Here is a 24,027-nt window from a genome sequence, read left to right as displayed (position 1 = left end):
AGAACACTGGAGTGGGTTGCCATTTCCTACTCCTGTCTCCCTTCTAACAGGCCCCTATTCAGTTATTTTTCCTATAAGCAGTTCCTTGTGTATTCTTTCAGAGATGTGTGCTTAATGAAATTATGTAGGGTATTCTTGACTCTCTGCTTTACAAAATGGTTGCATTCCGCACATACTTTTCTGCACATAACTTTTTTCCAGTTAGCAGTAATGTATATCATTCTATTTTTATATTTTTATATGTACTGAACTTTTTCATTTTTTTAACAGGTACATGGTATTCTATTATTTTTGTATATTTTTATTTCCATATGGCTGTATTTTATTATTGTAAAGGTTGATTGTATGAATTATACTTTAGTTAACAAATTTCCTGTTACTTAGATTGTTTTTAGTTTTTCACTACTGAAAATTATACAACATGCTTATAGCTTATTTATTTTCACATCCATGACCATTTTCCTAGAAAAATTTCCTCAAAGTAGGATGTGGGGTCAAAGCATGTGCATGTGTTGTGCTACTTTTATGTTGTCTGAAAGTGAAAGTGAAGTCTCTCAGTTGTGTCTGACTTTTTGTGACCCCTGGACTATAGCCTGCCTGGCTCCTCTGTCTAAGGGATTCTCCATGCAGGAGTACTGGAGTGGGTTGCCATTTCCTTCTCCAGGGCATCTTTCCAACCCAGGGATTGAACCTGGGTCTCCTGCATTGCAGGCATACTCTTTACTGTCTGAGTCACAAGGGCTCTTTGTCTTATCTATTTGCCTCCAAATAATTCCAGAAAAATTCTTTATCAGCTACCCCAAAATTATTTATCTGCCCCCCAATAATTATAAAAATTATTTAGAAGATAATTGGGTGGCAGATAAATGCTAAAAGGCTCTTTTCACTAACAAAAATATGTGACTAATATATACTCTTTCACTTGAAAGATAAAGTGGTTCTATAAATCAGTCAGAAAGCAACTTCTCAGAGAAAATATCAGTCAATGATTGATACTTGCTTCTCAGGTATTCATTAAACAAATTAATTATACATATAGCAGAAAAATGGGGCTCCCCAGGTTGCTCAGTGGTAAAAGAACCTGCCTGCCAGTTCAGGAGATGAAGGAGACCCACGTTCGATCCCTGGGTCAGAAAGATCCCCTGGAGGAGGAAATGGCAACCCATTCCAGTGTTCTTGCCTGGAGAATCCCATGGACAGGGGAGCCTGGCTGGCTGTGGTCCCTAGGGTGGCAAAGAGTCGGACACCAGGGAGTGACTAAACACACAAATATGCACACACACACAGCAGAAAAAAGTTCGTGACAGAATGTTTTTAGAATGCCTTAATGTCATTATTTTCCGAGTATTTAATACCTTACTTTTAATTTCCAGAAGAACATCTTATCATTTGAAAAATTTCCTCTAAGTTTCTTAATGTTAGTTTGTCATTTTATAAGTAGGTTATTTGAAGTGTCTCTTTGCCCATGTGGATAGATATGTAGAAAATGCTGAAATATGTTACTCTAAGGATTTTGATTTTAGGGTGACTATTATTGTAAAAGTAGAGATGGAGTAATGGTTGCAACAGTACCTACTCCTATTTATTTAAAAAGTGTATCAGAGGCTAGACACTGTGCTAAGTGATTACATTCTCTTTAAGCAACCATGATAAGTAGGTATTATCTTCATTTTACAAATGAGAAAACTATGTCTGTGCTCTTCACTTATCTCCTGTATGAAACTTAAAAAAAAAAAAAAGACTCTTATTTGTCCTTACATTTTTTTCAGCACCTAGTTCAGTGTCTGCACTAGTGTATATGTACACTTGGTAAGTTTTTTTGTTGCTGTTAACAAAGGTTTGTAAATTGAATCACACTATCTAACTTGCAGAGAGTTTAACAATGATCATTATTGTGTCCTTTTTTTATGGCAATAAACCTAAAGGGTTAGGACATAAAATTAACAGGTATTCTGAAAAAATGAAGACTATCAACACATAACTAAGCCAGAGAGAAAAATGTCAAGAGTTGTAAGGCTTAGGGTGATTGGATAAAAGGAATAAAAAATAGGTAGAGAGCCACGTCGGGCCCCCTGTGCCCGCCTACCCCCGGGAGGCTAGCCCGGGCTGCGGTGAAGAGGACGCTCGGTAGACTCGGCACCAGCCGCCTCCCTCTCCTCGCTCTGCGACCGCCGCAGCGAACATGGCCTCAGGAGTGCAAGTTGCCCACGAAGTATGTTGCATGTTTTATGACATGAAAGTTCGGAAGTGCTCCACGCCAGAAGAAATCAAGAAAAGAAAGAAGGCTGTCATCTTCTGTCTCAGTGCAGACAAAAAGTGCATCATCGTGGAGGAAGGCAAAGAGATCTTGGTGGGAGATGTTGGTGTCACCATAACCGATCCTTTCAAGCATTTTGTGGGGATGCTTCCTGAAAAAGATTGTCGCTATGCTCTGTATGATGCAAGCTTTGAAACAAAGGAATCCAGAAAAGAGGAGTTGATGTTTTTCCTGTGGGCACCAGAACTAGCTCCTCTGAAGAGTAAAATGATCTACGCAGCTCCAAGGATGCCATCAAAAAGAAGTTCCAAGGCATAAAACACGAATGTCAAGCAAATGGGCCAGAAGACCTCAATCGGGCTTGTATTGCTGAAAAGCTAGGTGGATCCCTAATTGTAGCTTTTGAAGGATGCCCCGTGTAGACCATCATCTGGTGCCACAAATCGAAAGCTTCCATGTTTAATGTTATCCTTTTGCTATGTATAAGTAAAGCAGACAATGTTTAGGCTAGGGACTCACTGAAGGGGAGCTCTCTTGTCATTTGTGGGGGTAAACTATTCTATGAACATGTGCAAATGGCCCTAAATAAATCTACACTCTACAACTTTAAAAAAAAAAAAAAGGTAGAAAAAAATTATAAATCAATTAGCCACTGCATTATAATAATTAATTCTATTATATTTAACAAAATGACTGAATTATAGATTTGAAATGCATACATGAGTATAGTAATGGATGCATCTGACATGAAACTTCTTTTTCCTCCAAGGATGAAGTACAGTTCATCCATCTTTCTGTGCTTTGCCAAAGGAATAAATGTCTTCCCAGTGCTTTTATAGAAAATTGTCTACTGGAATATTATAGCTAATTTTTCCTATGATTTTTCTAGGTGGAAGAGCCTACTTCTCTTCTTTCCAGCTCTTCCTATTGGTAGCTATTAACTGTGCTGCATGTATGTCCAAATTGTATCTATATTCACTTATGTATTTTAAATGACTAGTTTAAATTGCAATGAGATTGTACCCTGTGTTTTGCATTCATTTTAGTGAACCCTACCACTGCAGTCTCAGTACTTATTCAATGCTTGCTAGTGGATTACTTACAGCTATCCTACTCAAGTGATCATGTAAATCCTTCTTTCATTTTGAGAATTGTAGGTTTTGAATACAGAAAACATTTTCATAATACCTGTCTTATCTCAGTGTTATGGTTCCAACACTGTTTTCATCAAAACTTGCTACTTATAGGAATTTATGTTTGAATCATTCTAAAATCTCACTGGGTACAGAAGCTATGTATCTGATAGGTGTGGATGGCTTTTGCTTTATTGTCTAGTTTTATTATTAAGGATTGTTTTCAGATATATACTTTTTTTTTCTCCCTGCATTTCCCTAAATTAACAGAAAGGTATTGCTCCTGTAACAAATTATCTATACATTATTTTTCTTGAATTTGAAGTCATAGCTATGTTATGGAGAAAGTGAAAATTTGCTATTAACATAAAGCAGTTGGTAGTTTGAGTGATTAACTGAGGATGGAACACTATATTGTTTTATATGGAAATCAATTTTATTTTAATTTGAAATGTCACAGAATCACAATTTGGGTACAGACTTGATGTAAACTTTTTTCTTTTAATTATTCCCACATATCATGGGAATGAGGGGGAATTTCTTGCTTTTCATGCTTTATGTGTCCTTGTAAGTAATTTCATTTTTTTTATTCCTTTGCTGTCATTGTAGTAGGATTTGGAAAGAGAAGAAACAAATACCTGTGATCAACCAACTGTGTTAAATGAAAGTTATTTTTTTCTTTAGGACTAATTTTAATGCAGTAATTAAACACATATAAACATCTGAAAATGGCAGGAACTCTATATTTTGTGCTTTTTTTAATATACTTGTTACAATATGGATCTACCATATTCATTACTGTTATTAAGAAATTGATACTACTTGAGGGCGAAAAGAGACATATTTAATAAATGAAAGGCATAAAATTTGAGTTGGTTAAAAGCACAAAGCTGAACATCTGCTTCTGGTTAACAAGGGGTAGCTAGTACTGGACTAGCCTCTTCCCAAGAATAAATATAAAAGCTGGAAGAATAAAACCACTGTTTGAAGGCATGGTGAATACCCAAAACAGTTAGGACATGAGGGGCCTAGATCCAGGAGATCGGAAAAAGACCATCTGCACTCTGAGAGGAGTCTGACCTTCTATGTCACAATTTCTTCTTATAGCAGTTGCTGACTTCTATGCAGTGTGTATGTAGGATGAGACACTGTAGGATGAATAGTCACCATCTTTTTTTAAAAAGATGGTAACGATAACCCTATATGCAAAACAGAAAAAGAGACACAGATGTACAGAACAGACTTTGGGACTCTGTGGGAGAAGGCGAGGGTGGGATGTTCTGAGAGAACAGCATTGAAACAAGTATACTATCAAGGGTGAAACAGATCACCAGCCCAGGTTGGATGTATGAGACAAGTGCTCAGGGCTGGTGCACTGGGAAGACCCAGAGGGATGGGATGGAGAGGGAGGTGAGAGAAGGGATTGCGATGGGGAACACATGTAAATCCATGGCTGATTCATGTCAATGTATGGCAAAAACCACTACAATATTGTAAAGTAATTAGCCTCCAACTAATAAAAATAAATGGAAAAAAAAAAGGATGAGTAGTCACTAAGACTAAGACTAAGACAAAGTTAAGTAGAGATTTTGGCAGTCTTACAAGGTCTTAGGGACAAAAATTGGATTTGATGAACAACCAAGAAGGGGCCTGAGAAATACCCTAGGCTTTCAGTTGAAACCCCAGAAAGGGTGTACATTAGGAGTAAGAATGGACAGAGAATAGACCAGTCTTAGCTGGATCAATAGGTAATCTACGTATATTCCATCTGTTTGCCAGAAGAAAATTAAATCCTCTGTGGAGGAAAATATCATGCAGAACCTCTACAAATTTTCATCTAGAGTGTCCAACATTTAATTAGAAAGTTATCAGACATGCCAAGAAATGGACCAAATGACTGAAAATCAAGAGAAAGACAGTAGAAACTGACCCACTGGTTATCTGCAATTAGTTTTATTGGATACAGACTTAAAAATTAATATGTTTTATATGTTAAAAAAAACTAGATGAGAAGATGGAGAATTTTATCAGAGAACTGAAATCTGTGAAAGAGAACCAAATGGAAATAAAATAACTGTTGTTCAGTCGCTAAGTTGTGTCTGACTGTGACCCCATGGACTGCAGCACTCCGGGTTTCCCTGTTTTCCACTATCTTCTGGAGTTTGCTCAAATTCATGTCCACTGAGTTGGTGATGCTATCTAACCATCTCATCCTCTGTCTCCCCTTTCTCCTTTTGCCTTCAGTCTTTCCCAGCATCAGGATCTTTTCCAGTGAGTCAGCTCTTTGCATCAGGTGGCCAGAGTATTGGTTCTTCAGCTTCAGCATCAGTCCTTTCAGTGAATATTCAGGGTTGGTTTCCTTTAGGATTGACTGGTTTCATCTCCTTGCTGTCCAAGGGACTCTCAAGTGTCTTCTCCAGCACCAGATTCAAAGGCATCAGTTCTTCAGCACTCAGCCTTCTTTATGGTTCAACTCTCACATCCATGCATGACTACTGCAAAAACCATAGCTTTGACTAGACGAACCTTTGTTGGCAAGGTAATGTCTTGGCTTTTTAATATGCTGTCTAGGTTTGTCGTAGCTTTCCTTCCAAGGAGTGTCTTAATTTCATGGCTGCAGTCACCATCTGCAGTGATTTTGGAGCCTAAGAAAATAAAATCTGTCACTGCTTCCATTTTCTTCCCTTTCAATTTGCCATAAAGTGATGAAACTGGATGGCTTGATCTTAGTTTTTAGAACTGTAAATTTATAATAACTGAGAATTCAGTATAATAACCTATTAGACATAGCAGAAGAAAAAAAATTAGTGAATTGGAATATCAGTAGAAAATTTCTGCTTGAAACAGAGATAAGGCTTTGGAAAATATAGGCAGGAGTGTGAAAGCCATATAGGACTCATTGATAAGATCTAACATGTATGTAGTTGGAGTCCCAATAGGAAAGGTGAGAAAGAATATGGATGGGCAAAAAGCAAGATTTGAAGAGATACTGGCCAAGAATTTTCCCAAATTAATAAAGTCGGCAAGTCACAGTTTAATAAAGCTCTACAAATCCCAAGGCTAAATAAAAGGACACCACACCTGGGCCTATTGCAATAAGATTGTTGAAGAGGGAAATAAACAGAAAATCCTAAAAGCAGTCAGAGAGAAAATATATATTACCTTTAAAGCATCAAATATAACACTGGCAGAAAACCTTTGCCTTCAACAGAAGGGAAAGAATCTAGAAGACTGTAAAATGACACCTTTTAAGTGATAGAGAAAAATAATTACCACTAATTTAGAATTCCATATCCAGTGAAAATATACTCCAGAAATGAAGCTGGACTAAAATTTGAGAGAATTCATCACTAACCAATTGGCTAGAATCAAGATTGCCAGAAGAAATATCAATAACCTCAGATATGCAGATAATAGTGCTCTAAAGGCAGAAAGCAAAGAGAAACTAAAGAGCTTCTTGATGAAGGTGAAAGAGAAGAGTGAAAAAGCTGACTTAAAACTCAACATTCCAAAAACTAAGATCATGGCATCCAGTCTCATCACTTCATGGCAAATAGATGGGGAAGAGTGCAAACAGTCACAGATTTTATTTTCTTGAGCTCCTAAATCACTGCAGAGAGAGACCATAACCATGAAATGAAAAGAAAATTTGCTCTTTGGAAGAAAAGCTATGACAAACCTAGATAGTGTGTTAAAAAGCAAAGACATCACTTTGCTGACAAAGGTCCATATAGTCAAAGCTATGGTTTTTTTCAGTAATCATTTATGGATGTTAGAGTTGGACCATAAAGAAGGCTGAGTGCTGGAGAATTGATGTCTTCTAACTGTGATGCTGGTGAAGACTCTTGAGAGTCCCCTAGACAGAAAGGAGATCAAACCTGTCAATCCTAAAGGAAATCAACTGTGAATACTCATTGGAAGGACTGATGCTGAGGCTGAAGCTCCATTGTTTTGGCCATCTGATGTGAAGAGCCGACTCATTGGAAAAGACCGTGATGCTGGGAAAGATGGAGGGCAAGAGGAGAAGGGGACTACAGAGGATGAGATGATTAAATGGCATCACCAACTCAATGGACATGAGTCTGAGCAAACTCCAGGAGATAGTGAAGGACAGGCAAGCCTGGTGTGCTGCAGTGTATGGGGTTGCAAAGAGTTGGACACAAGTTAGCAACTGAATAACAATGACAATAGCAAATCAATTGGTACTAAATGAAATACTGAGTTATTCTTCAGGAAAAAAAATGATCTTAGAAGTAAGGTGGTTGAGAGTGAATGAAGAGTAAAAGAAACAGTAAATGTGTGGGTAAAACTAATTAAATATTGTCTGTTTAAAATAGTTTAATGACCAATGACCAAGTTCTTGTTGTGCAAGAACCAATGACCAAGAACTTGTTGTGCTCAAGTTCTGTTTTGCATTGACTTTGTATAGTACCAAGGCTATGCTTCCTGAAGGCTGCTCCTGGTTAATGACTGAAAGCATCAGGGAGACTAAGGCAGGCCCATGCCTGGGGTCATTGAACTCTTCTGATGGCTGACCTTGGGTCAAGGACTTCCTGCGAGTCTTGCAAACTTTCCTTAGATGGCATGTTAGTCTAGGTCACTTTCACTCAACCTTTCTTCCCTCTCTATTAAACCCAGGTTCAGACTTCAGTTGCAGTCTGGATTACTTCTCATTTTCTCTCATAGGCATTTTCCCTCCTAAAATCTTTATACAGTTACACACTGCTATATTTAAAATGGATAACCAACAAGGACCTACTGTACTGAATAGGGAACTCTGTGCAGTTATGTGGCAGCCTGAAGAGGAGGGGAGTTTGGAGGAGAATGGATACATGTATATGTATCCATGTATCACAAAGTTGTGAACTATCACAACATTGTTAATTGGCTGTCAGTTCAGTCACTCAGTCGTGTCTGACTCTTTGCAGCTGCAGTATGCCAGGCTTCCTTGTCCATCCCCAACTCCCAGAGCTTGCTCAAACTCATGTGCATCGAGTCTGTGATGCCATCCAACCATCTCATCTTCTGTTATCCCCTTCTCCTTCTGCCTTCAATCTTTTCCAGCATCAGGGTCTTTCCCAATGAGTCAGTTCTTTACATCAGGTGGCCAAAGTACTGGAGTTTCAGCTTCAACATCAGTCCTTCCAATGAATATTCAGGACTGATATCCTTTAGGATTGACTGGTTTGATCTTGCTGTTCAAGGGACTCTCAAGAGTCTTCAACACTACAGTTCAAAAGCATCAATTCTTTGGCTCTCAGCTTTCTTTATAGTCTAACTCTCAAATCCATACATGACTACTGGAAAAACCATAGCTTTGACTAGACAGACCTTTGTCAGCAAAGTAATGTCTCTGCTTTTTAATATGCTATCTATGTTTTCATAGCTTTTCTTCCAAGGAGCAAGCATCTTTTAATTTCATGGCGGCAGTCACCATCTGCAGTGATTTTGGAGCCCCAAAAAATAAAGTCTGCCACTGTTTCCATTGTTTCCCATCTATTTGCCACGAAGTGATGGGACTGGATGCCGTTATCTTTGTTTTTTTGAATGTTGAGTTTTAAACCAGCTTTTTCACTCTCCTCTTTCACTTTCATCAAGAGACTCTTTAGTTCCTCTTTGCTTTCTGCCATAAGGGTGGTGTCATCTGCATATCTGAGGTTATTGATATTTCTGCCGGCAATCTTGATTCCAGCTTGTGCTTCATCCAGCCTGGCATTTAACATGATGTACTCTGCATATAAGTTAAATAAGCAGCTATAGTCCAATACGAAATAAAGTTAAAAAAAAGCCTTTGTGTATTTAAAAAAATTATATAAATCATCAAGCCAAGTTTATTGAAGCCAGACTGAAATTTGGTTCTCTCTCTCAAAAGCTTTGTACATAGAATTGGCATCTGCTTTTCAAAGACCCAGATGAATACAGTAGAATTAAATATATGAGAAATAGCACAAAAGACAGGAGGCAGTAATTGGAATAAAAGTGTTACAAGGTCCTTGTATTAACTAAGTGGTGAAGAACTAATTTAAGACAGATTGTAATATATAAAGTCAAGAGAAAATAATAAGAAGAAATGTACAAACAAGCTAACATGGTAGAAATAGAATAATAAAGACTTGAAAAAAATTAAAGCAAGAAAGGATAAAAGGGGAAAAAGAATAGCTGGCATAAATAGAAAGCTAGTAATAAAATGTCACATGCAGAATTGTTCTTATATGGTTTTTATCTTTGAGGTCATGCTTTTAGAAAGGCCATTTCCACTGTACCAGAAATGATTATCTACATCTTATAGTTTTATTTTTAAAATTTATATTATAATTCTTCTGGAATTATTCTGAAATAACATATGAATTAAGATTCCAACTTATTTTTTTTTTATCACTTCTCAAATGATTACCCAATGATCTTAGCACCACTTGTTTTTTAAAAATTTTTTATTGGAGTATAGTTATAATGTGTTAGTTTCAGGAGTACAGCAAAGTGAATCAGTTATATGTCTGTGTGTGTATATATACACACACACACATACCATATTGGCCATTATACAGTATTGAGTAGAGTTTTCTGTCAGCACCACTTTTTAAATGAATTATCTTCTGTCTACTGATTTGAAGTGCCAACCAATTTTATCAAATATTAAATTCCTAAGTAAACCCAAGTGTAAATTAGATTACTGTGTTTATCCATAGTCTAGGACAATGCCTGGCATTTAATAGATGTTCAGTAAATTTGTTGATTGAATAAGAACTAAAGAGAGAAAATCCCATTTTTGTCTTTAGAGAATTTGTGATCTACTTGCAGAGATAGGAACAATACAGACAAAAGATCAGGAATTTATAGTCTAATGGCAGAGATAGACAAAAGATAGGACCAATGCAGATGAAAGATAGGAAAATGTTATTTCAGTTAAGTTTGGTAGAAGTTTTAATTTGAAGGAGTTTTAATGTGATTCAGGGAAAATTGAGAGTCATAAATTTTGGAAACGAGAATCATTATCATGTGAGAAGACGATATTTTGGCTACTCTTGGAGGACTGCATTGTGGAGGGGTAAGGTTATCCACCCTGTCATGAGAGATCCTAAGTCATATAAACATGTATAGAAAGGAGACAGCAGAGCTGTCTGAAGGCAGGCTGGGCTTTTTAAATTTTTTGGTGGAAATGCCTTCCAAATACGGGATTCTGAGGTTCTCTGTAACCATGGACATGTTGTGTTTGGTAAAAAGATAAAATAGATTTTTTTTCTGTTTTTCTCAAAAAAACTCCTTAAAATACCAAACTTTACCTATGAAAGCAGAAAACAGAATATAATGCATTTATATTTATCATGCACAATGGACATTTAGATTTTTGAAGTATTCTGACAGAACTATGTACATACAAGTTCCACTAGCCAATAATGTTCTTTGTCTCCTTGATTCCCACTCAGGTTTTCATAAAAGAGTACTAATGTCAGACATAGAAATTATTACAGGAAAAATAATTTGTTATTTTGTAAAGATCATCTCTTGTAATGTTGGAAACTAAGCACAATATTCTCTTAATATTTGGTTCCTAGAATGGATAGCCTCAGATAATAATTATTGACATTGTTAGCTAATTGCTAACTGCATAACCCTTAAAAAATTTTGAAAGGGCAATGAGATTGAGTGTATTTTGTATTGTTGATTTCTTCTTCTTAAGAGATAACAGATTTATCCTGTTATAATGTTTTGAAATTTTGTTTATTTTAAAAAAATATCTTCCTTGTGACAGCGCAGTGAGTCTAACAGTTATGATACAAGATTTGCTTATAGTCAGTCTTACTTAATACCTAAACCAGTATCTCATGTTAAATATTATCAGTAGAGAAAGCAGTTCATAATTGCAGGATACCAGTTTGCAAATTTGTATGTATTTGATGGTCTTAAAATTTATTTCCCTAGGAAATATAACTTTTGAAACAATGGTGGAAATTCTCCGAGATAAACCAAGTGGCATTAATATGGAGGGAGAATTCCTGACCACTGCAAGCATGGTTTCTGTTTTACCTCAAGATTCCAATCTTCCTTGCATTCACTTCTTTACAGGGACTCCTCATCCTGAGAGGTAAGGTCACAAATACTATCAACCAGGCAGGGAATAGGGTAGAGTCATTAGTCTGGTCATGATTTTGTCAGGCTAAATTTTTGTTGCACCAATATGACAAAAATTTTCTACTGGATGTTTTATTCAGGTTTTAGTCTGCCATTTGCATATGTGTTATATAACTGTTCTCATTCTTACAGGATGAAAATGTTTATTGTTTCTGGTACACAGTTATTCCTATCCCCTCTTTCCCCAAATATATTTAAAATTGTCAAGAAAAGAAAGTAGATAGGTTTTCTTATGCAGATTTCTGTATTAAATATTAGATGATTAGTAAGAGTAAAATGGTTTAATAATCTAGAAAACACATATAAAACTTAAAATATCAATAGTTCAAGCTTTATCAAGTAGGATTATACAGGCTATCTTGATTTAAATTGTTGGTATCTCTCATAAAACATAATGCACATTACATTTAGAGATGATCTTATGTGTGCTATCTCTTATCCTTTATGTTATTAGAGATATCTTCAAGCAAATGGAATGAAATTTGTGAACTCTTTATTAATACTTCTGCTTATTTTCATCCCATATCCTAATCCTCAATATTTTGCACTGAGGATTGTTTGTACCCTCCAACTGTGGAGTTTGCAGTAAAAAATGAACCATAAATTTACTTGACACTGTTTATATGCCAGGCCCTTTGTTAGGTTCATGGGAATTCAAGGCTAAATAAAGCATGTCCCTTGCCCCAAAAGAAGATCCTAGTATACCAAGGAAGATAGGTACAGGTAAAAGTAGTATGATAGGAACAATCAGTATGTTATAGATGAGTAGAAACTAGAGGGAATCATAGAAGATTTAGAATAATGCTGAATATTTTTATGTCGCACATACCAACTTAATACTTTTGCTTCTAGATCTGTTTTTAAGCCTTTCATATTTGTGCCAAATATTTCACAACTATTGGACACCAGTTCACCTACATTTGAACTTGAAGATTCAGTTAAAGAGAAGCTACAATTTAACATCAAGCCTGACAGAAGACATCCACTCTACCAAAAACATCAACAGGCCTTGGAAATACTAGATAATAAGATGGTACGATTAGATTATCTTTTCTGTTTATCATGAAGAATAACTTAAAGTATGATTCAATTCATATTTTGAACTTTGGAATGTCAGCCTTCTTTCCTTTATATAAAAATAGGTCTAAAAATAGTTTAGATGCTTAGACTATAATAGAGCTATATTATTTTTGTATGTGTGCTCAGTTGCTCAGTCCTGACCAAGTCTTTTTGACCTCATGGACAGTAGCCCACCAGGCTCCTCTCTCCATGGAATTTTCCAGGCAAGGATACTAGAGGGGGTTGCCATTTCCCCCTCCATAGGATCTTCCCGACCCAAGGATTGAACTCACATCTCCTGTGTCTCCTGCACTTGCAGGTCAATTCTCTACCACTGAGCCACCTGGGAAACCCTTATATTATTTTTGACCTTTGGTCAAAAATAATGGTTAAGAATGTAGTTTGAATTTTTTAGAGCAATTTATTATATTAAGCATAATAACAATAGCTAAGACTTATTGAACAATTATACACCAAACACCATGGTACTGTTACATGGGGTATTTAATTTAATCTTCACAACCACTTTATCAGGTAGGTACTGTTAATACCCCCATTGTTGTTGTTGTTGTTGAGTCACCGAGTCTTGTCCGACTCTTCATGACCCCATGGAATGCAGCACACTAGGCTTCCCTGTCCCTCACCATCTCCTGCAGTTTGCCCAAGTTCATGTCCATTGCATTAGTGATGCCATCCAACCATCTCATCCTCTGTTGCCCTCTTCTTCTTCTGCCTTCAGTCTTTCCCGGCATCAGGGTCTTTTCCTGTCAGTTAGCTGTTTGCATCAGGTGGCCAAAGTATTGGAGCTTCAGCTTCAGCATTAGTCTTTCCAATGAGTATTCAGGGTTGATTTCCTTTAAAATTCACTGGTTTAATTTCTTGTTGTCTAAGCGATTCTCAAAAGGCTTCTCCAGCACCACAGTTCGATAGCATCAATTCTTCAGCACTCTGCCTTCTTTATGGTCCAGCTCTCACAACCACACGTGACTACTGGAAAGACCATAGCCTTGACTATACAGACCTTTGTTCACAAAGTGATGTCTTTGCTTTTTAATACACTGTCTAGGTTGTCATAGCTTTCCTGCCAAGAAGCAATTGTCTTCTAGTTTCCTGGCTGTACTCACCACCCGCAGTGATTTTAAAGCCCAGGAAGAGGCAATCTCTCCCTGATTCCACTTTTTCCCCATCTATGAAGTGATGGGGCCAGATACCATGATCATAATTTTTTTAATATTTAGGTTTAAGTCAGCTTTTTCACTCTTCTCCTTCACCCTCATCCTCCTCACTTTCTGCCATTAGTGTGGTATCATCTACATATCTGAGGTTGTTGGTATTTCTCCTGGCAATCTTGATTCCAGCTTGTAACTCATCCAGACTGGCATTTCTCATGATGTGTTCTTCATGTAAGTTAAATAAACAGGGTAACAATAAACAGTCTTGTTGTATTCCTTTCTCAATCCTAAACCAGTTAGTTGTTCCATACAAGGTTCTAACTGTTCCTTCTTGCCCAGCATACAGGTTTCTCAGTAGACAGGTAAGATGGTCTGGTATTCCTATCTCTTTAAGGGTTTTCCACAGTTCGTTATGCTCCACACAGTCAAAGGCTTTAGCATAGTCAATGAAACAGAGGTAGATGTTTTTCTGGAATTCCCTTGCTTTCTCTATGATCCAGCAAATGTTGGCAATTTGATCTCTGATTCCTCTGCCTTTTCTAAACCCAGCTTGCACATCTGGAAGTTCTTGGTTCATGTAATGCTGAAGCCTAGCATGCAGGATCTTGAGCATAACCTTACTAGCATAGGAGATGGTGGTTTGAACATTCTTTAGTACTGCCCTTTCTTGGGACTTGGGATGAGGATTGACTTTTTCCAGTCCTGTGACCATGGCTGGGTTTTCCAAATTTGCTGACATATTGAGTGAGAGTTGGACTATAAAGAAAGCTGAGTGCTGAAGAATTGATGCTTTTGAACTGTCGTGTTGGAGAAGATTCCTGAGAGTCCCTTGGAGAGCAAGGAGATCCAACCAGTCCATCCTAAAGGAAATTAGTCCTGAATATTCATTGGAAGGACTGATGCTGAATTTGAGACTCCAATACTTTGGCCACCTGATGCGAAGAACTAACTCATTTGAAAAGACTTGATGCTGGTAAAGATTGAAGGCAGAAGAAGGGGAGGACAGAGGATGACATGGTTGGATGGCATCACTGAGTCAATGGACTTGAGTTTGGGTAAACTCTGGGAGTTGGTGATGGACAGGGAGGCCTGGCATGCTGCAGTCCAAGGGGTCGCAAAGAGTTGGACATGACTGAGCAACTGAACTGACTGACTGATTAAGTATAGCATTTTGATAGCATTATTTTTTAGGATTTTAAATAGCTCTGCTGGAGTTCCATCACCTCCACTAGCTTTATTGACTGCAGTGCTTCCTAAGGCCCACTTAACTTCACACTCCAGAATGTCTGGCTCTGGGTGAGTGACCACACCATCGTGGCTATCCAGGTCATTAAGATCTTTTTTGCACAGATCCTCTGTGTATTCTTTCCATTTCTTCTTGGTCTCCTCTGCTTCTATTAGGTCTATGCCGTTTCTGTCCTTTATTGTGCACATCTTTGGATGAAATATTCCTTTGATATTTCCAATTTTCTTGAAGAGATACCTAGTATTTCCTCTTCTGTTGTTTTCCTCTATTTGTTTGCATTGTTCATTGAAGAAGGCCTTCTTGTCTCTCCTTGCTATTCTCTGGTATTCTGCATTCAGTTGGCTGTATCTTTCCCTTTCTCCCTTACCTTTCACTTCTCTTCTTTCCTCGGCTATTTGTAAAACCTCCTCAGACAACCATTTTGCCTTCTTGCTTTTCTTTTTCTTTGGGATGGTTTTGTTTACTGCTTCCTGTACAATATTATGGACCTCTGTCCATAGTTCTTCAGGCACTTTATTTACTAGATCTAATCCCTTGAATCTATTTTTTACCTCCACTGTATATTCATAGGGGATTTGATTTAAGTCATGGCTGGCCTAGTGGTTTCCCCACTTTCTTTAGTGTAAGCCTGAATTTTGCCAAGAGAAGCTGATGATCTGAGCCACCTTCAGCTCCAGGTCTTGTTTTTGCTGACTGTATACAGTTTCTCCATCTTCGGCTACAAAGAATGTAGTTAGTCTGATTTTGATATTGACATTTGGTGATGTCCATGTGTAAAGTTGTTATCTTATGTTGTTGGAAAAGGGTATTGCTATGACCAGTGTATACTCTTGGCAGAATTCTGTTAGGCTTTGCCTTTGTTTTGTACACCAAGGCCAAACTTGTCTGTTACTCCAGGTATCTCTTGACTTCCCTCTTGAATTCCAGTCCCCTATGATGAATAGGACATCTTTTTTTGGTGTTAATTCTAGGAGGTCTTCTAGATCTTTATAGAACTAATCAACTTCAGCTTCTTCAGGATCAGTGGCTGGGGCATAGACTTGAATTGTGTTGAATAGTTTGCCTTGGAAACGAACAGAGATCTTTCTGCTTTTTTCAAGGTTGTAGCTAAGTACTGCATTTTGGACTCTTGTTGATTATGAGGGCTACTCCATTTCTTCTGTAGGATTCTTGCCCCAGCAGTAGATATAATGGTCATCTGAATTAAGTTCACCCATTTATATCCATTTTTGTTTGCTGATTCCTAATAAATCTGAAACTTGGAGAATTTAAGTAGCTTGTTTAGTGTATCTCACACCAAAAATTATAAGACTACTGGAGGAAAGGTAACCTGGTCTCTGAAATAATGTTCTTGATCATGTACCCTCAGATTAATTTTAACTGAAAGTGACTGGACACTCCATAGACTTAAAATAATAATTATAATGAGTTTTTTACAAAATGATAAATGCTTATATAATACTTTTAAACATAAGTATTATAAAAGATTAAATATATCACACAAAATCTCACCTCCAAAAATAAGTAGATATGTATATTTTGAGGGGCAGATAGATGGGGAGACAATTCTATAATATCCATACGTCTTCACCCTTCCTGCCCTCTTCCTTCTCTGCCCCAGAGATTAAAAAAAAAAATAGAAGGAAATGGAAGGGTTACCTAAAGGCTTTTCATAAAACTATCAACTGATTCCTTGCAATGAAGGAAAAAATTGGCCATCTTACACATTTTCTCACCTGCTTCTACTAGCTTCTGATTTTTATTGTCTATAATTACTTTTACTTTGTCAAGGTATATATATTTACATTCTTTCTACATTAAATGCATTAAATGAATTTTCCTCCCAGGTAATTATTTTTTTTCCTTTTTATGTAGTATGTTTATATAGCTGTCATGCTTTTCTGTCTGCTCTCCCCTCCCCACAACTTATGCTTAAAGCAGAGAGCTCTGTCCAGATCCTCTATTTGTTATATGTTCTTGACACTACCCTGGAGGACGTGGCAACCCACTCCAGTATTCTTGCCTGGAGAATCTCATGAACAGAGAAGCCTGGCAGGCTACCGTCTGTAGAGTTGCAAAGAATCTTCCATGATTGAAGCGACTTAGCATGCACGCACGCTTGACACTACTTCTGCTTTTTCTGAGACCAGTTTGTTTGACCTCTGACCTACAGTGTAAACTTTTTTTGTAGCCAGGTGGTATGGAGTGAGAGGCAAGTGTTTCGTTCTAGGAGCGTATTAAGTGCACTGACTCAGGCCCAGTTCCCTGGGTCAGCAGTGTCATTCCCTCCATGAGCTTGGCTCATCCTGGCTGAGCACAGCGCTGTGAAAAATGATGAACCCTCTGGCTCCTCTTGCCTTTGCTCAAGTTTCTCAGTGATGTGTTTCATGAACGTCTGCTCTGGAGGGATTCTCCTTCACGCCTCCCCGAGCAGCCTCTGCACTGCTCTAATTTCTCACGCTAGTTCTCAAGAGTTGTCCGCGCCCTTTTCCCCTTAAATACTGCTTGTGGGAGTGAGGTGGTTTTTTTTTTTTTTTTTCTGTTTTGGGAGTGAGTTTTGTAGAATTACTACTAAATGCCCATTAAACTAAATAAAATTGCTGTTTGACATTTCTCCAAGTAATATTGAAATAAAATTTAAAAGAAGTTACTATTTTAGGGTTTATTTAATAAGTATTAAATATCGATTGACAACAAAGTAGTGGAAAGACAGTAGAATTTGAGGGAAGAAGTGTCAAAGAGTTTGGTTCTAGTTCTGGCTGTGTAAATAACTACTTTTGTGTTTTAGGGAGAGTCAGTTCTACTGGTAGTTTGTTACCATTTATTGATTACTAATGAAGTTGAAAATCTCATGTTAATTGGCCTTTGGTATTTCTTCTTAAATGATTTGTCTGTTATTTTCCTTAGCCTGTTTTTCAAGTGATTCTTGTTTAGCCCTTTGCCCCAAAGAGGCAAAAAAATATATGAATAACTTTGTTATGTAACAAATTTTAAATCTCAGTTTATTTAACTTTTTTGTCAGACAAAAGTTTAAAATTTAATCAAGTATATTTGTTACCGTAAGGCATCTTGATTTCATGCTTCAAAAGGCCTGCCTCACCTCAAAATAAATATAACCTCTGCATTTTCTTCTAGTATATGTATATTTGGGGAAAAAAGTTCTTTATATGGAATTTATTTTTGCAGGTGTTATGAAGTAGGGTTCTAACTTTTTCAAAGAGGTGACCAATTATTCTAATACCATTTATAAACAGAATACATTTTTTGTTCAGATATGGAATGCAGGGTTTCTTCAGGGGAAAAAATTGCATAGAATTTCACAGTGAAGTACATCTCAAAGTTAAGAATCCTGATTTTGTGGAGTTCTGCTCTTAGAATGGTTCAAATTTTTAAAATTATGCTCACTTTTTATAACTCTCATCCTATATACTTTTTCTACCAGTACCTACCCTCTCACTGATGATGGTAATTCATTAATAACTTGAAAATGCTCCTTTCAATAAGAATCATGACCTTTTTAACCCCCTTGTTGAAACAAGGAATCATAGAGAAAATGTCTTTTCTTTTAGTTGTTCTTTCCCTTGAATGTTACTATTCTACTCCTTTGTTTAATCTGATAATACTGGTCTTAAAAATAGAAGATCCAAATTCACAAAAATAGCTCAGCCTCAGTTTTCAGTAGTCTTCCCCATTCACAATTAATACAAAAATTTCAATTGACCTGTTATTTGTCTTTGATGTTTCTTGCTTATAGACTAATACTACATATTTGTTATTGTCTTTTCTACTAAGAATAACTAATAGTTTGTGGTTAATAGATTAACTCAAGCTAGAACAATGATTTTTCCCAAAGAATTTCATTCCTTCTTTGTCTAAAGAACTGAACCAGAACTTGAAACCAGAATGAACAAACCTTGTCTGTAGAGGTGATTTGGAATTTGGTTAGACTCGTGTGTGTGTGTGTCCATTCACATGCACATATGTGTCTGTGTATTTACTTATTTTTATTTTTCATTTGTTCAGGAAAAAGCCAAAACAATGTTGGAAAACATGAGCAAACTGGAGAAAGAACTGTTCAAAGAGATGGAATCAATCCTTCAAAACAAGCATCTTCATGTGGATAAAATTGTTAATCCTTTTCATCAGTGTACAGAAGATGAAATTAGAATTTATAAGTCAAATGTTAGCTCTTAGTGATCACATAAATGGTCAGCAATCATCCTCAAACTTAGAATCCATTACCTTGGTAAATAATATAAACTTAGTTTGAGCAGATCTGACTATTCTTTAATAGCATTCAGGTGGTAGTATGGCTATTAAAACTGTATATAGCTTTGATGAAATATTGAGAAAGGAAATAAAATTGGAATTGGACATATATATCATGGATAGTCAGGTGTTATTTCAGGTGTTGACATATACATTTTGTTAGCCATGATATCTTAAAAAAATCACAATAATGAAATGTCCAATTCTGCATAAAGCATGAAATATTAATATATGCATTTATTTATTATAATTATATATTGTCCTCAATTTTCTCAGTTACAGTAAGAAAGCAAATTTTTCTTTTTAATGGAAAATATTGTCTCAACTAATAAATTTTTTGAGCTTTAAGCAAGTATTAGCCAGCTCTAGCAAAATTTTCAGGATTTACACATTGTTTTATTAGTGTTTTAATTATGCAAATTTTTAATTAAACTCAAACATGCTCTTTGTCAAGACTTAGCTGACCAGTGAGCTTTTAGCTCTTATTATCTAGCATTCTTTCACCCATACTCCTTATTTAGAGCTTTTCTGGGAGATCAGGACATGAAATAAGCCAAAACCCTAGGAGGTACTGTTTTGGTGTCTCGAATCTCTCATCTTTTACTTCTGTTCATTCAAGGAAAACAGGAACTGGAATGGGATCAGTTCAGTTCAGTTCAGTCACTAAGTCGTGTACGACTCTTTGAGACCCCATGAACTGCAGCATGCCACGCCTCCTTGTCCATCACCAACTCCCAGAGTTTACCCACATTCATGTCCATTGAGTCGGTGATGCCATCTAACCATCTCATCCTCTGTCGTCCCCTTCTCCTCCTGCCCTCAATCTTTCCCAACATCAGGGTCTCTTCAAATGAGTCAGCTCTTCACATCAGGTGGCCAAAATATTGGAGTTTCAGCTTTAACATCAGTCCTTCCAATGAACACCCAGGACCGGTTTCCTTAGGATGGACTGGTTGGATCTCCTTGCAGTCCAAGGGACTCTCAAGAGTCTTCTCCAACATCACAGTTCAAAAGCATCAATTCTTCTGCGCTCAGCCCTCTTTATAGTCCAACTCTCACATCCATACATGACCACTGGAGAAACCATAGCCTTGACTAGACGGACCTTTGTTGACAAAGTAATGTCTCTGCTTTTTAATATGCAGTTTAGGTTGGTCATAACTTTCCTTCCAAGGAGTGGGATAGTGATGATGAAATAGAAATATTAACATATTATAAACATTAAATGCTATAATGTATAATGCATTATGAGCATTATATATGAGTAATAGTATCTGCCCCCAAATTATAAAACTTTGTTAAAGTTACCCAGAGGTTACCAAGTAAGACTCAAAGTTGCAAATATAAATAAAAGAAAAATCCAACTCAAAATGACACGATATTTATTAGTTTCTAGAAATTTCTATTCTAGGTATTTGATTACACTGTCATATTTATTGGTCCCTATCTCAGATGTAAAGAATCTGCCTGCAATGTGGGAGACCTGGGTTCAATCCCTGGGTTGGGAGGATCCCCTGGAGAAGGGAGTGAATGGCTACCCACTTCAGTATTCTTGCCTGGAGTATTCCATGGACAGATGAGCCTGGAGGTCTACAGTCCATAGGGTCGCAAAGAGTCGGACTTGAATGAAGCATCTTAGCACACACACACATCATTGCAATTAGGATTGTTAGTAAAATACGGGATTACTATTATTGCTAAAGAGTGCTCAGAAATTGTTTTAAATTTTCTCTTAAAAATCATCATCTGACAGCTTTTGTCTAATGGAAGCAGGGCTTCCATTACAAAAGAAAACTTTATCAAGTACTCAGTTAATTCTGGTTTGTCTTACATATAATTCAGCAATAGGTTCTTAAATCATGAAGCCCCTTAGCCAACCCCTATGTGCCCCCTATCTCTTTTTTAATTTATGAGGAAACAAAGGGTAAGCAGTTCAGTGATTTATTGAGGCACAGAAATGTGAGTCTTATTTCTCTCTCTAGGGCCTGCATGTTTTCACTTTCTCCTTTGATACCATGCTAGACCAAACTAGCACCAGGCTCTTACCTGGACTACTGCAGTTAAGTTCTACATCCATTTGTGCTCTTTATCTTCAGCCACGTGGGTCACTGCAGCCAAAATGACCTATTAAAATTTTAAATCTGGTCATGAATTTCCCTCTGAATTAAAAAAATAGGTTATTTTTAGAGCAGTTTTAGGTTTAAAGCAAAATTGAGCAGAAGGTGCAGGGTTGTCACGTATCCCTATTCCTCTACCCTCCCCCCACCATCAACATGTCACACCAGAGTGCTACATTTGTTATAACTGATGAACCTACATTGACACATCATTATCACCCCAAATCCAGAGTTTACATTAGGGTTCACTCATTGTACATCCTGTAGGTTTGGACAAATGTATAATGACAGGTATCTACAATTAGAGTATCATACAGAACAGTTTCATTGCTCTGTCCTCTGTGCTTCACCTATTCATCCCTCCCTTCCCCTAACCCCTGGCAGCCACTCATCTTTTAATGTCTCTACAGTTTTGGCTTTTCCAGAGTATTATATAGGTGAAATCCTACAGTATATAGCCTTTTCAGATTGTCTCTATAACTTAGTAATATAAGTTTCCTCTATGTCTTTTCATGGCTTGATAGCTCACTCCTTTTTAGTGAGGAATAATATTCCATTGTCTGGTTATCCTGGTTGCTGATATCCACTACTGAAGGGCATCTTGGTTGCTTCTATGTTTTAGCAATTATAAATAGAGCTGCTATAAACATCTGTGGGCAGGTTTTTGTGTAGGTTTTCAACTCGTTGGAGTAAATACCCAGGAACATGAGCGTTGGATATCATGGTAAGAGTATGTTTAGTTTTATAAGAGACTGCCAAACTGTCTTCTAAAGTGACTACTGTACCACTTTACTTTCCTACTGGCAATGAATAAGAGTTTCTATTGTTCCACATCCTTGCCAGTATTTGATGTTGTCAGTGTTCTGGCTTTGGGCCATTCTAATAGGTATGTAGTAGTATCTCACTGTTTTAATTTGCATTTTCCTAATGACATATGATGCAAAGCACCTTTTAATATGCTTATTTGCCAACTCTGTATCTTCTTTGGTGAGATATCTATTCAGATCTTCTGCTCATTTTTAGAAATCAAATTGTTAATTTTCTTACTGAATCTAAAACTCTTTTAAAACAGTCACTGAGATAAGTCCCAATCCTTACCAACTATCAACAAAATTCTGCTCACATCTATCTTATTTATGCTTTTGTCATGGGTCTTTTTTTAAGTTTCTATTCTGCTCTTTAAATTCCTTGAATGTGCCCAGTTCCCTCATCATGACTACACCCTCTGCCTGCATCATTCATTTCATGTGCTCTTAATATAGAGTTCTGCTGAAACATGACTTCCTTAGGGAAATTTTCCCCACACAAGGTTGGGTCTCTTGATACACACTTTCAGAGCCACATGAGAGCCTGATCACAAGTGTAATTAAATGTTTAACACCTCTCTTTCTCTCACAGCAGAATAGAAGCTTTATGAGGATAGGAACCACATTTTCCCCCCACTGTTGTGTACTTAGTATTCAACATTATGTCTGGCACAAGGTAGATGCTCAATAAGCATCTGTTAAATTAACATTCGAGGACTGATGGAAAAAATTTACACAGTCCTCTTCTCTGCTTGTAAAGTTGAGAATGTTAGCTAGACAATCTATCTGTATAACTTGGAAGATAAGATAGCCTTTTATTAAGGTTGAGGTCAGTCTGTTCCCTTTTTCCATAATCAAAATGGGAATAATATCTCCCCAAATAAAGACAAGAATTATATTAATGTTTATAAAATAGCCAATTAATTTATAAAACATTTTGGGAGACTTTATAAATCTGAAATGGTATTTGGGCTTTGGTCCTTGTGTGGGTAAATAATGCCTTGTGGTATATTTTAGAAAATTTAAGGTTTTCTTAAATTTCATGGGTTTCTTAAGAGTAAAAAATATAGTAGCTCAAATTAAGTACTTTTTTGGTCAATCCTTAAATGATATGGTTTATTATTTACCATTACATAATAAACTAAGGGAATAATCTAATAAACTGAGTATTTTAGAGAAAGCTAGTTTGATCTTTGATGAAAACATCAATTTATATATTAATTTTTAATGAAAATATTTACTCTAGAAATAATTATGCCACCTAGAATTTTGGAAATCTAGTTCCTATTTGTAATTTTGCTCTAAAACAGGTTTTGTGGAGTAAATGTTTTCTCTTTTTGATTGATTTTATGCTTTTATTGTTATAATTGGAGAAATTTATCATCCTGTCTTTTCCTGAAAAACGGTGATATTTCTGATCCTGTTTCCAAGCATAACTCATTAACTTGACCATCTAGTTTAGTGATCTAAAGTAATTTAATATTATACATAATATGAGGTATGATGGGGCAAAACTAAGCTGTATTCTGCTGCATAGCAAATGTAACATAATACTTTTACATTATTTTTGTGCTTTTAGAAATTTACTGATCATTAATTATTATTCTTAAAATGTCAAGCACACTTAACCTTATTCTAAAAAATCCTGAAATTTAAACACAAGTTAGGCTTGGAATCACACATTGATAACAAAGAATAGAACAACTGATCATGCTGAAGATTAGTATAAAAGTAGCAGCTTTTAATAAAAATTGTATTCGATAATTTTTCCAGTAGTGACCCTACATATTAAAAATTATGAAATATGTGAGGACTCTAATGTCATACTGACTCATGAA

At 36.6% G+C, this 24,027-nt stretch overlaps 1 protein-coding gene and 1 pseudogene across 3 annotated transcripts in view; both read left to right on the top strand.

Annotated features, from left to right (window-relative positions):
• The window catches only part of SCRN3 (secernin 3), a 35,857-nt gene extending 16,138 nt beyond the window's left edge, over positions 1-19,719 (top strand). For all 3 annotated transcript variants that reach the window (XM_061135739.1, XM_061135740.1, XM_061135741.1), the window contains 3 exons: positions 11,311-11,473; positions 12,373-12,553; positions 19,021-19,719. In XM_061135739.1, the coding sequence (XP_060991722.1) occupies positions 11,311-11,473; positions 12,373-12,553; positions 19,021-19,191 (515 nt within the window). In that variant the 3' untranslated portion in view covers positions 19,192-19,719. The remainder of the gene's footprint in view (positions 1-11,310; positions 11,474-12,372; positions 12,554-19,020) is intronic.
• Positions 2,144-2,744, top strand: LOC133051234 (destrin-like; annotated as a pseudogene).
• Positions 19,720-24,027: the final 4,308 nt, after the last annotated feature.

This window comes from Dama dama, chromosome 33 (assembly GCF_033118175.1).
Source record: "Dama dama isolate Ldn47 chromosome 33, ASM3311817v1, whole genome shotgun sequence".
NCBI lineage: Eukaryota > Metazoa > Chordata > Mammalia > Artiodactyla > Cervidae > Dama > Dama dama.
This window is presented reverse-complemented; position numbering and strand designations above follow the sequence as displayed.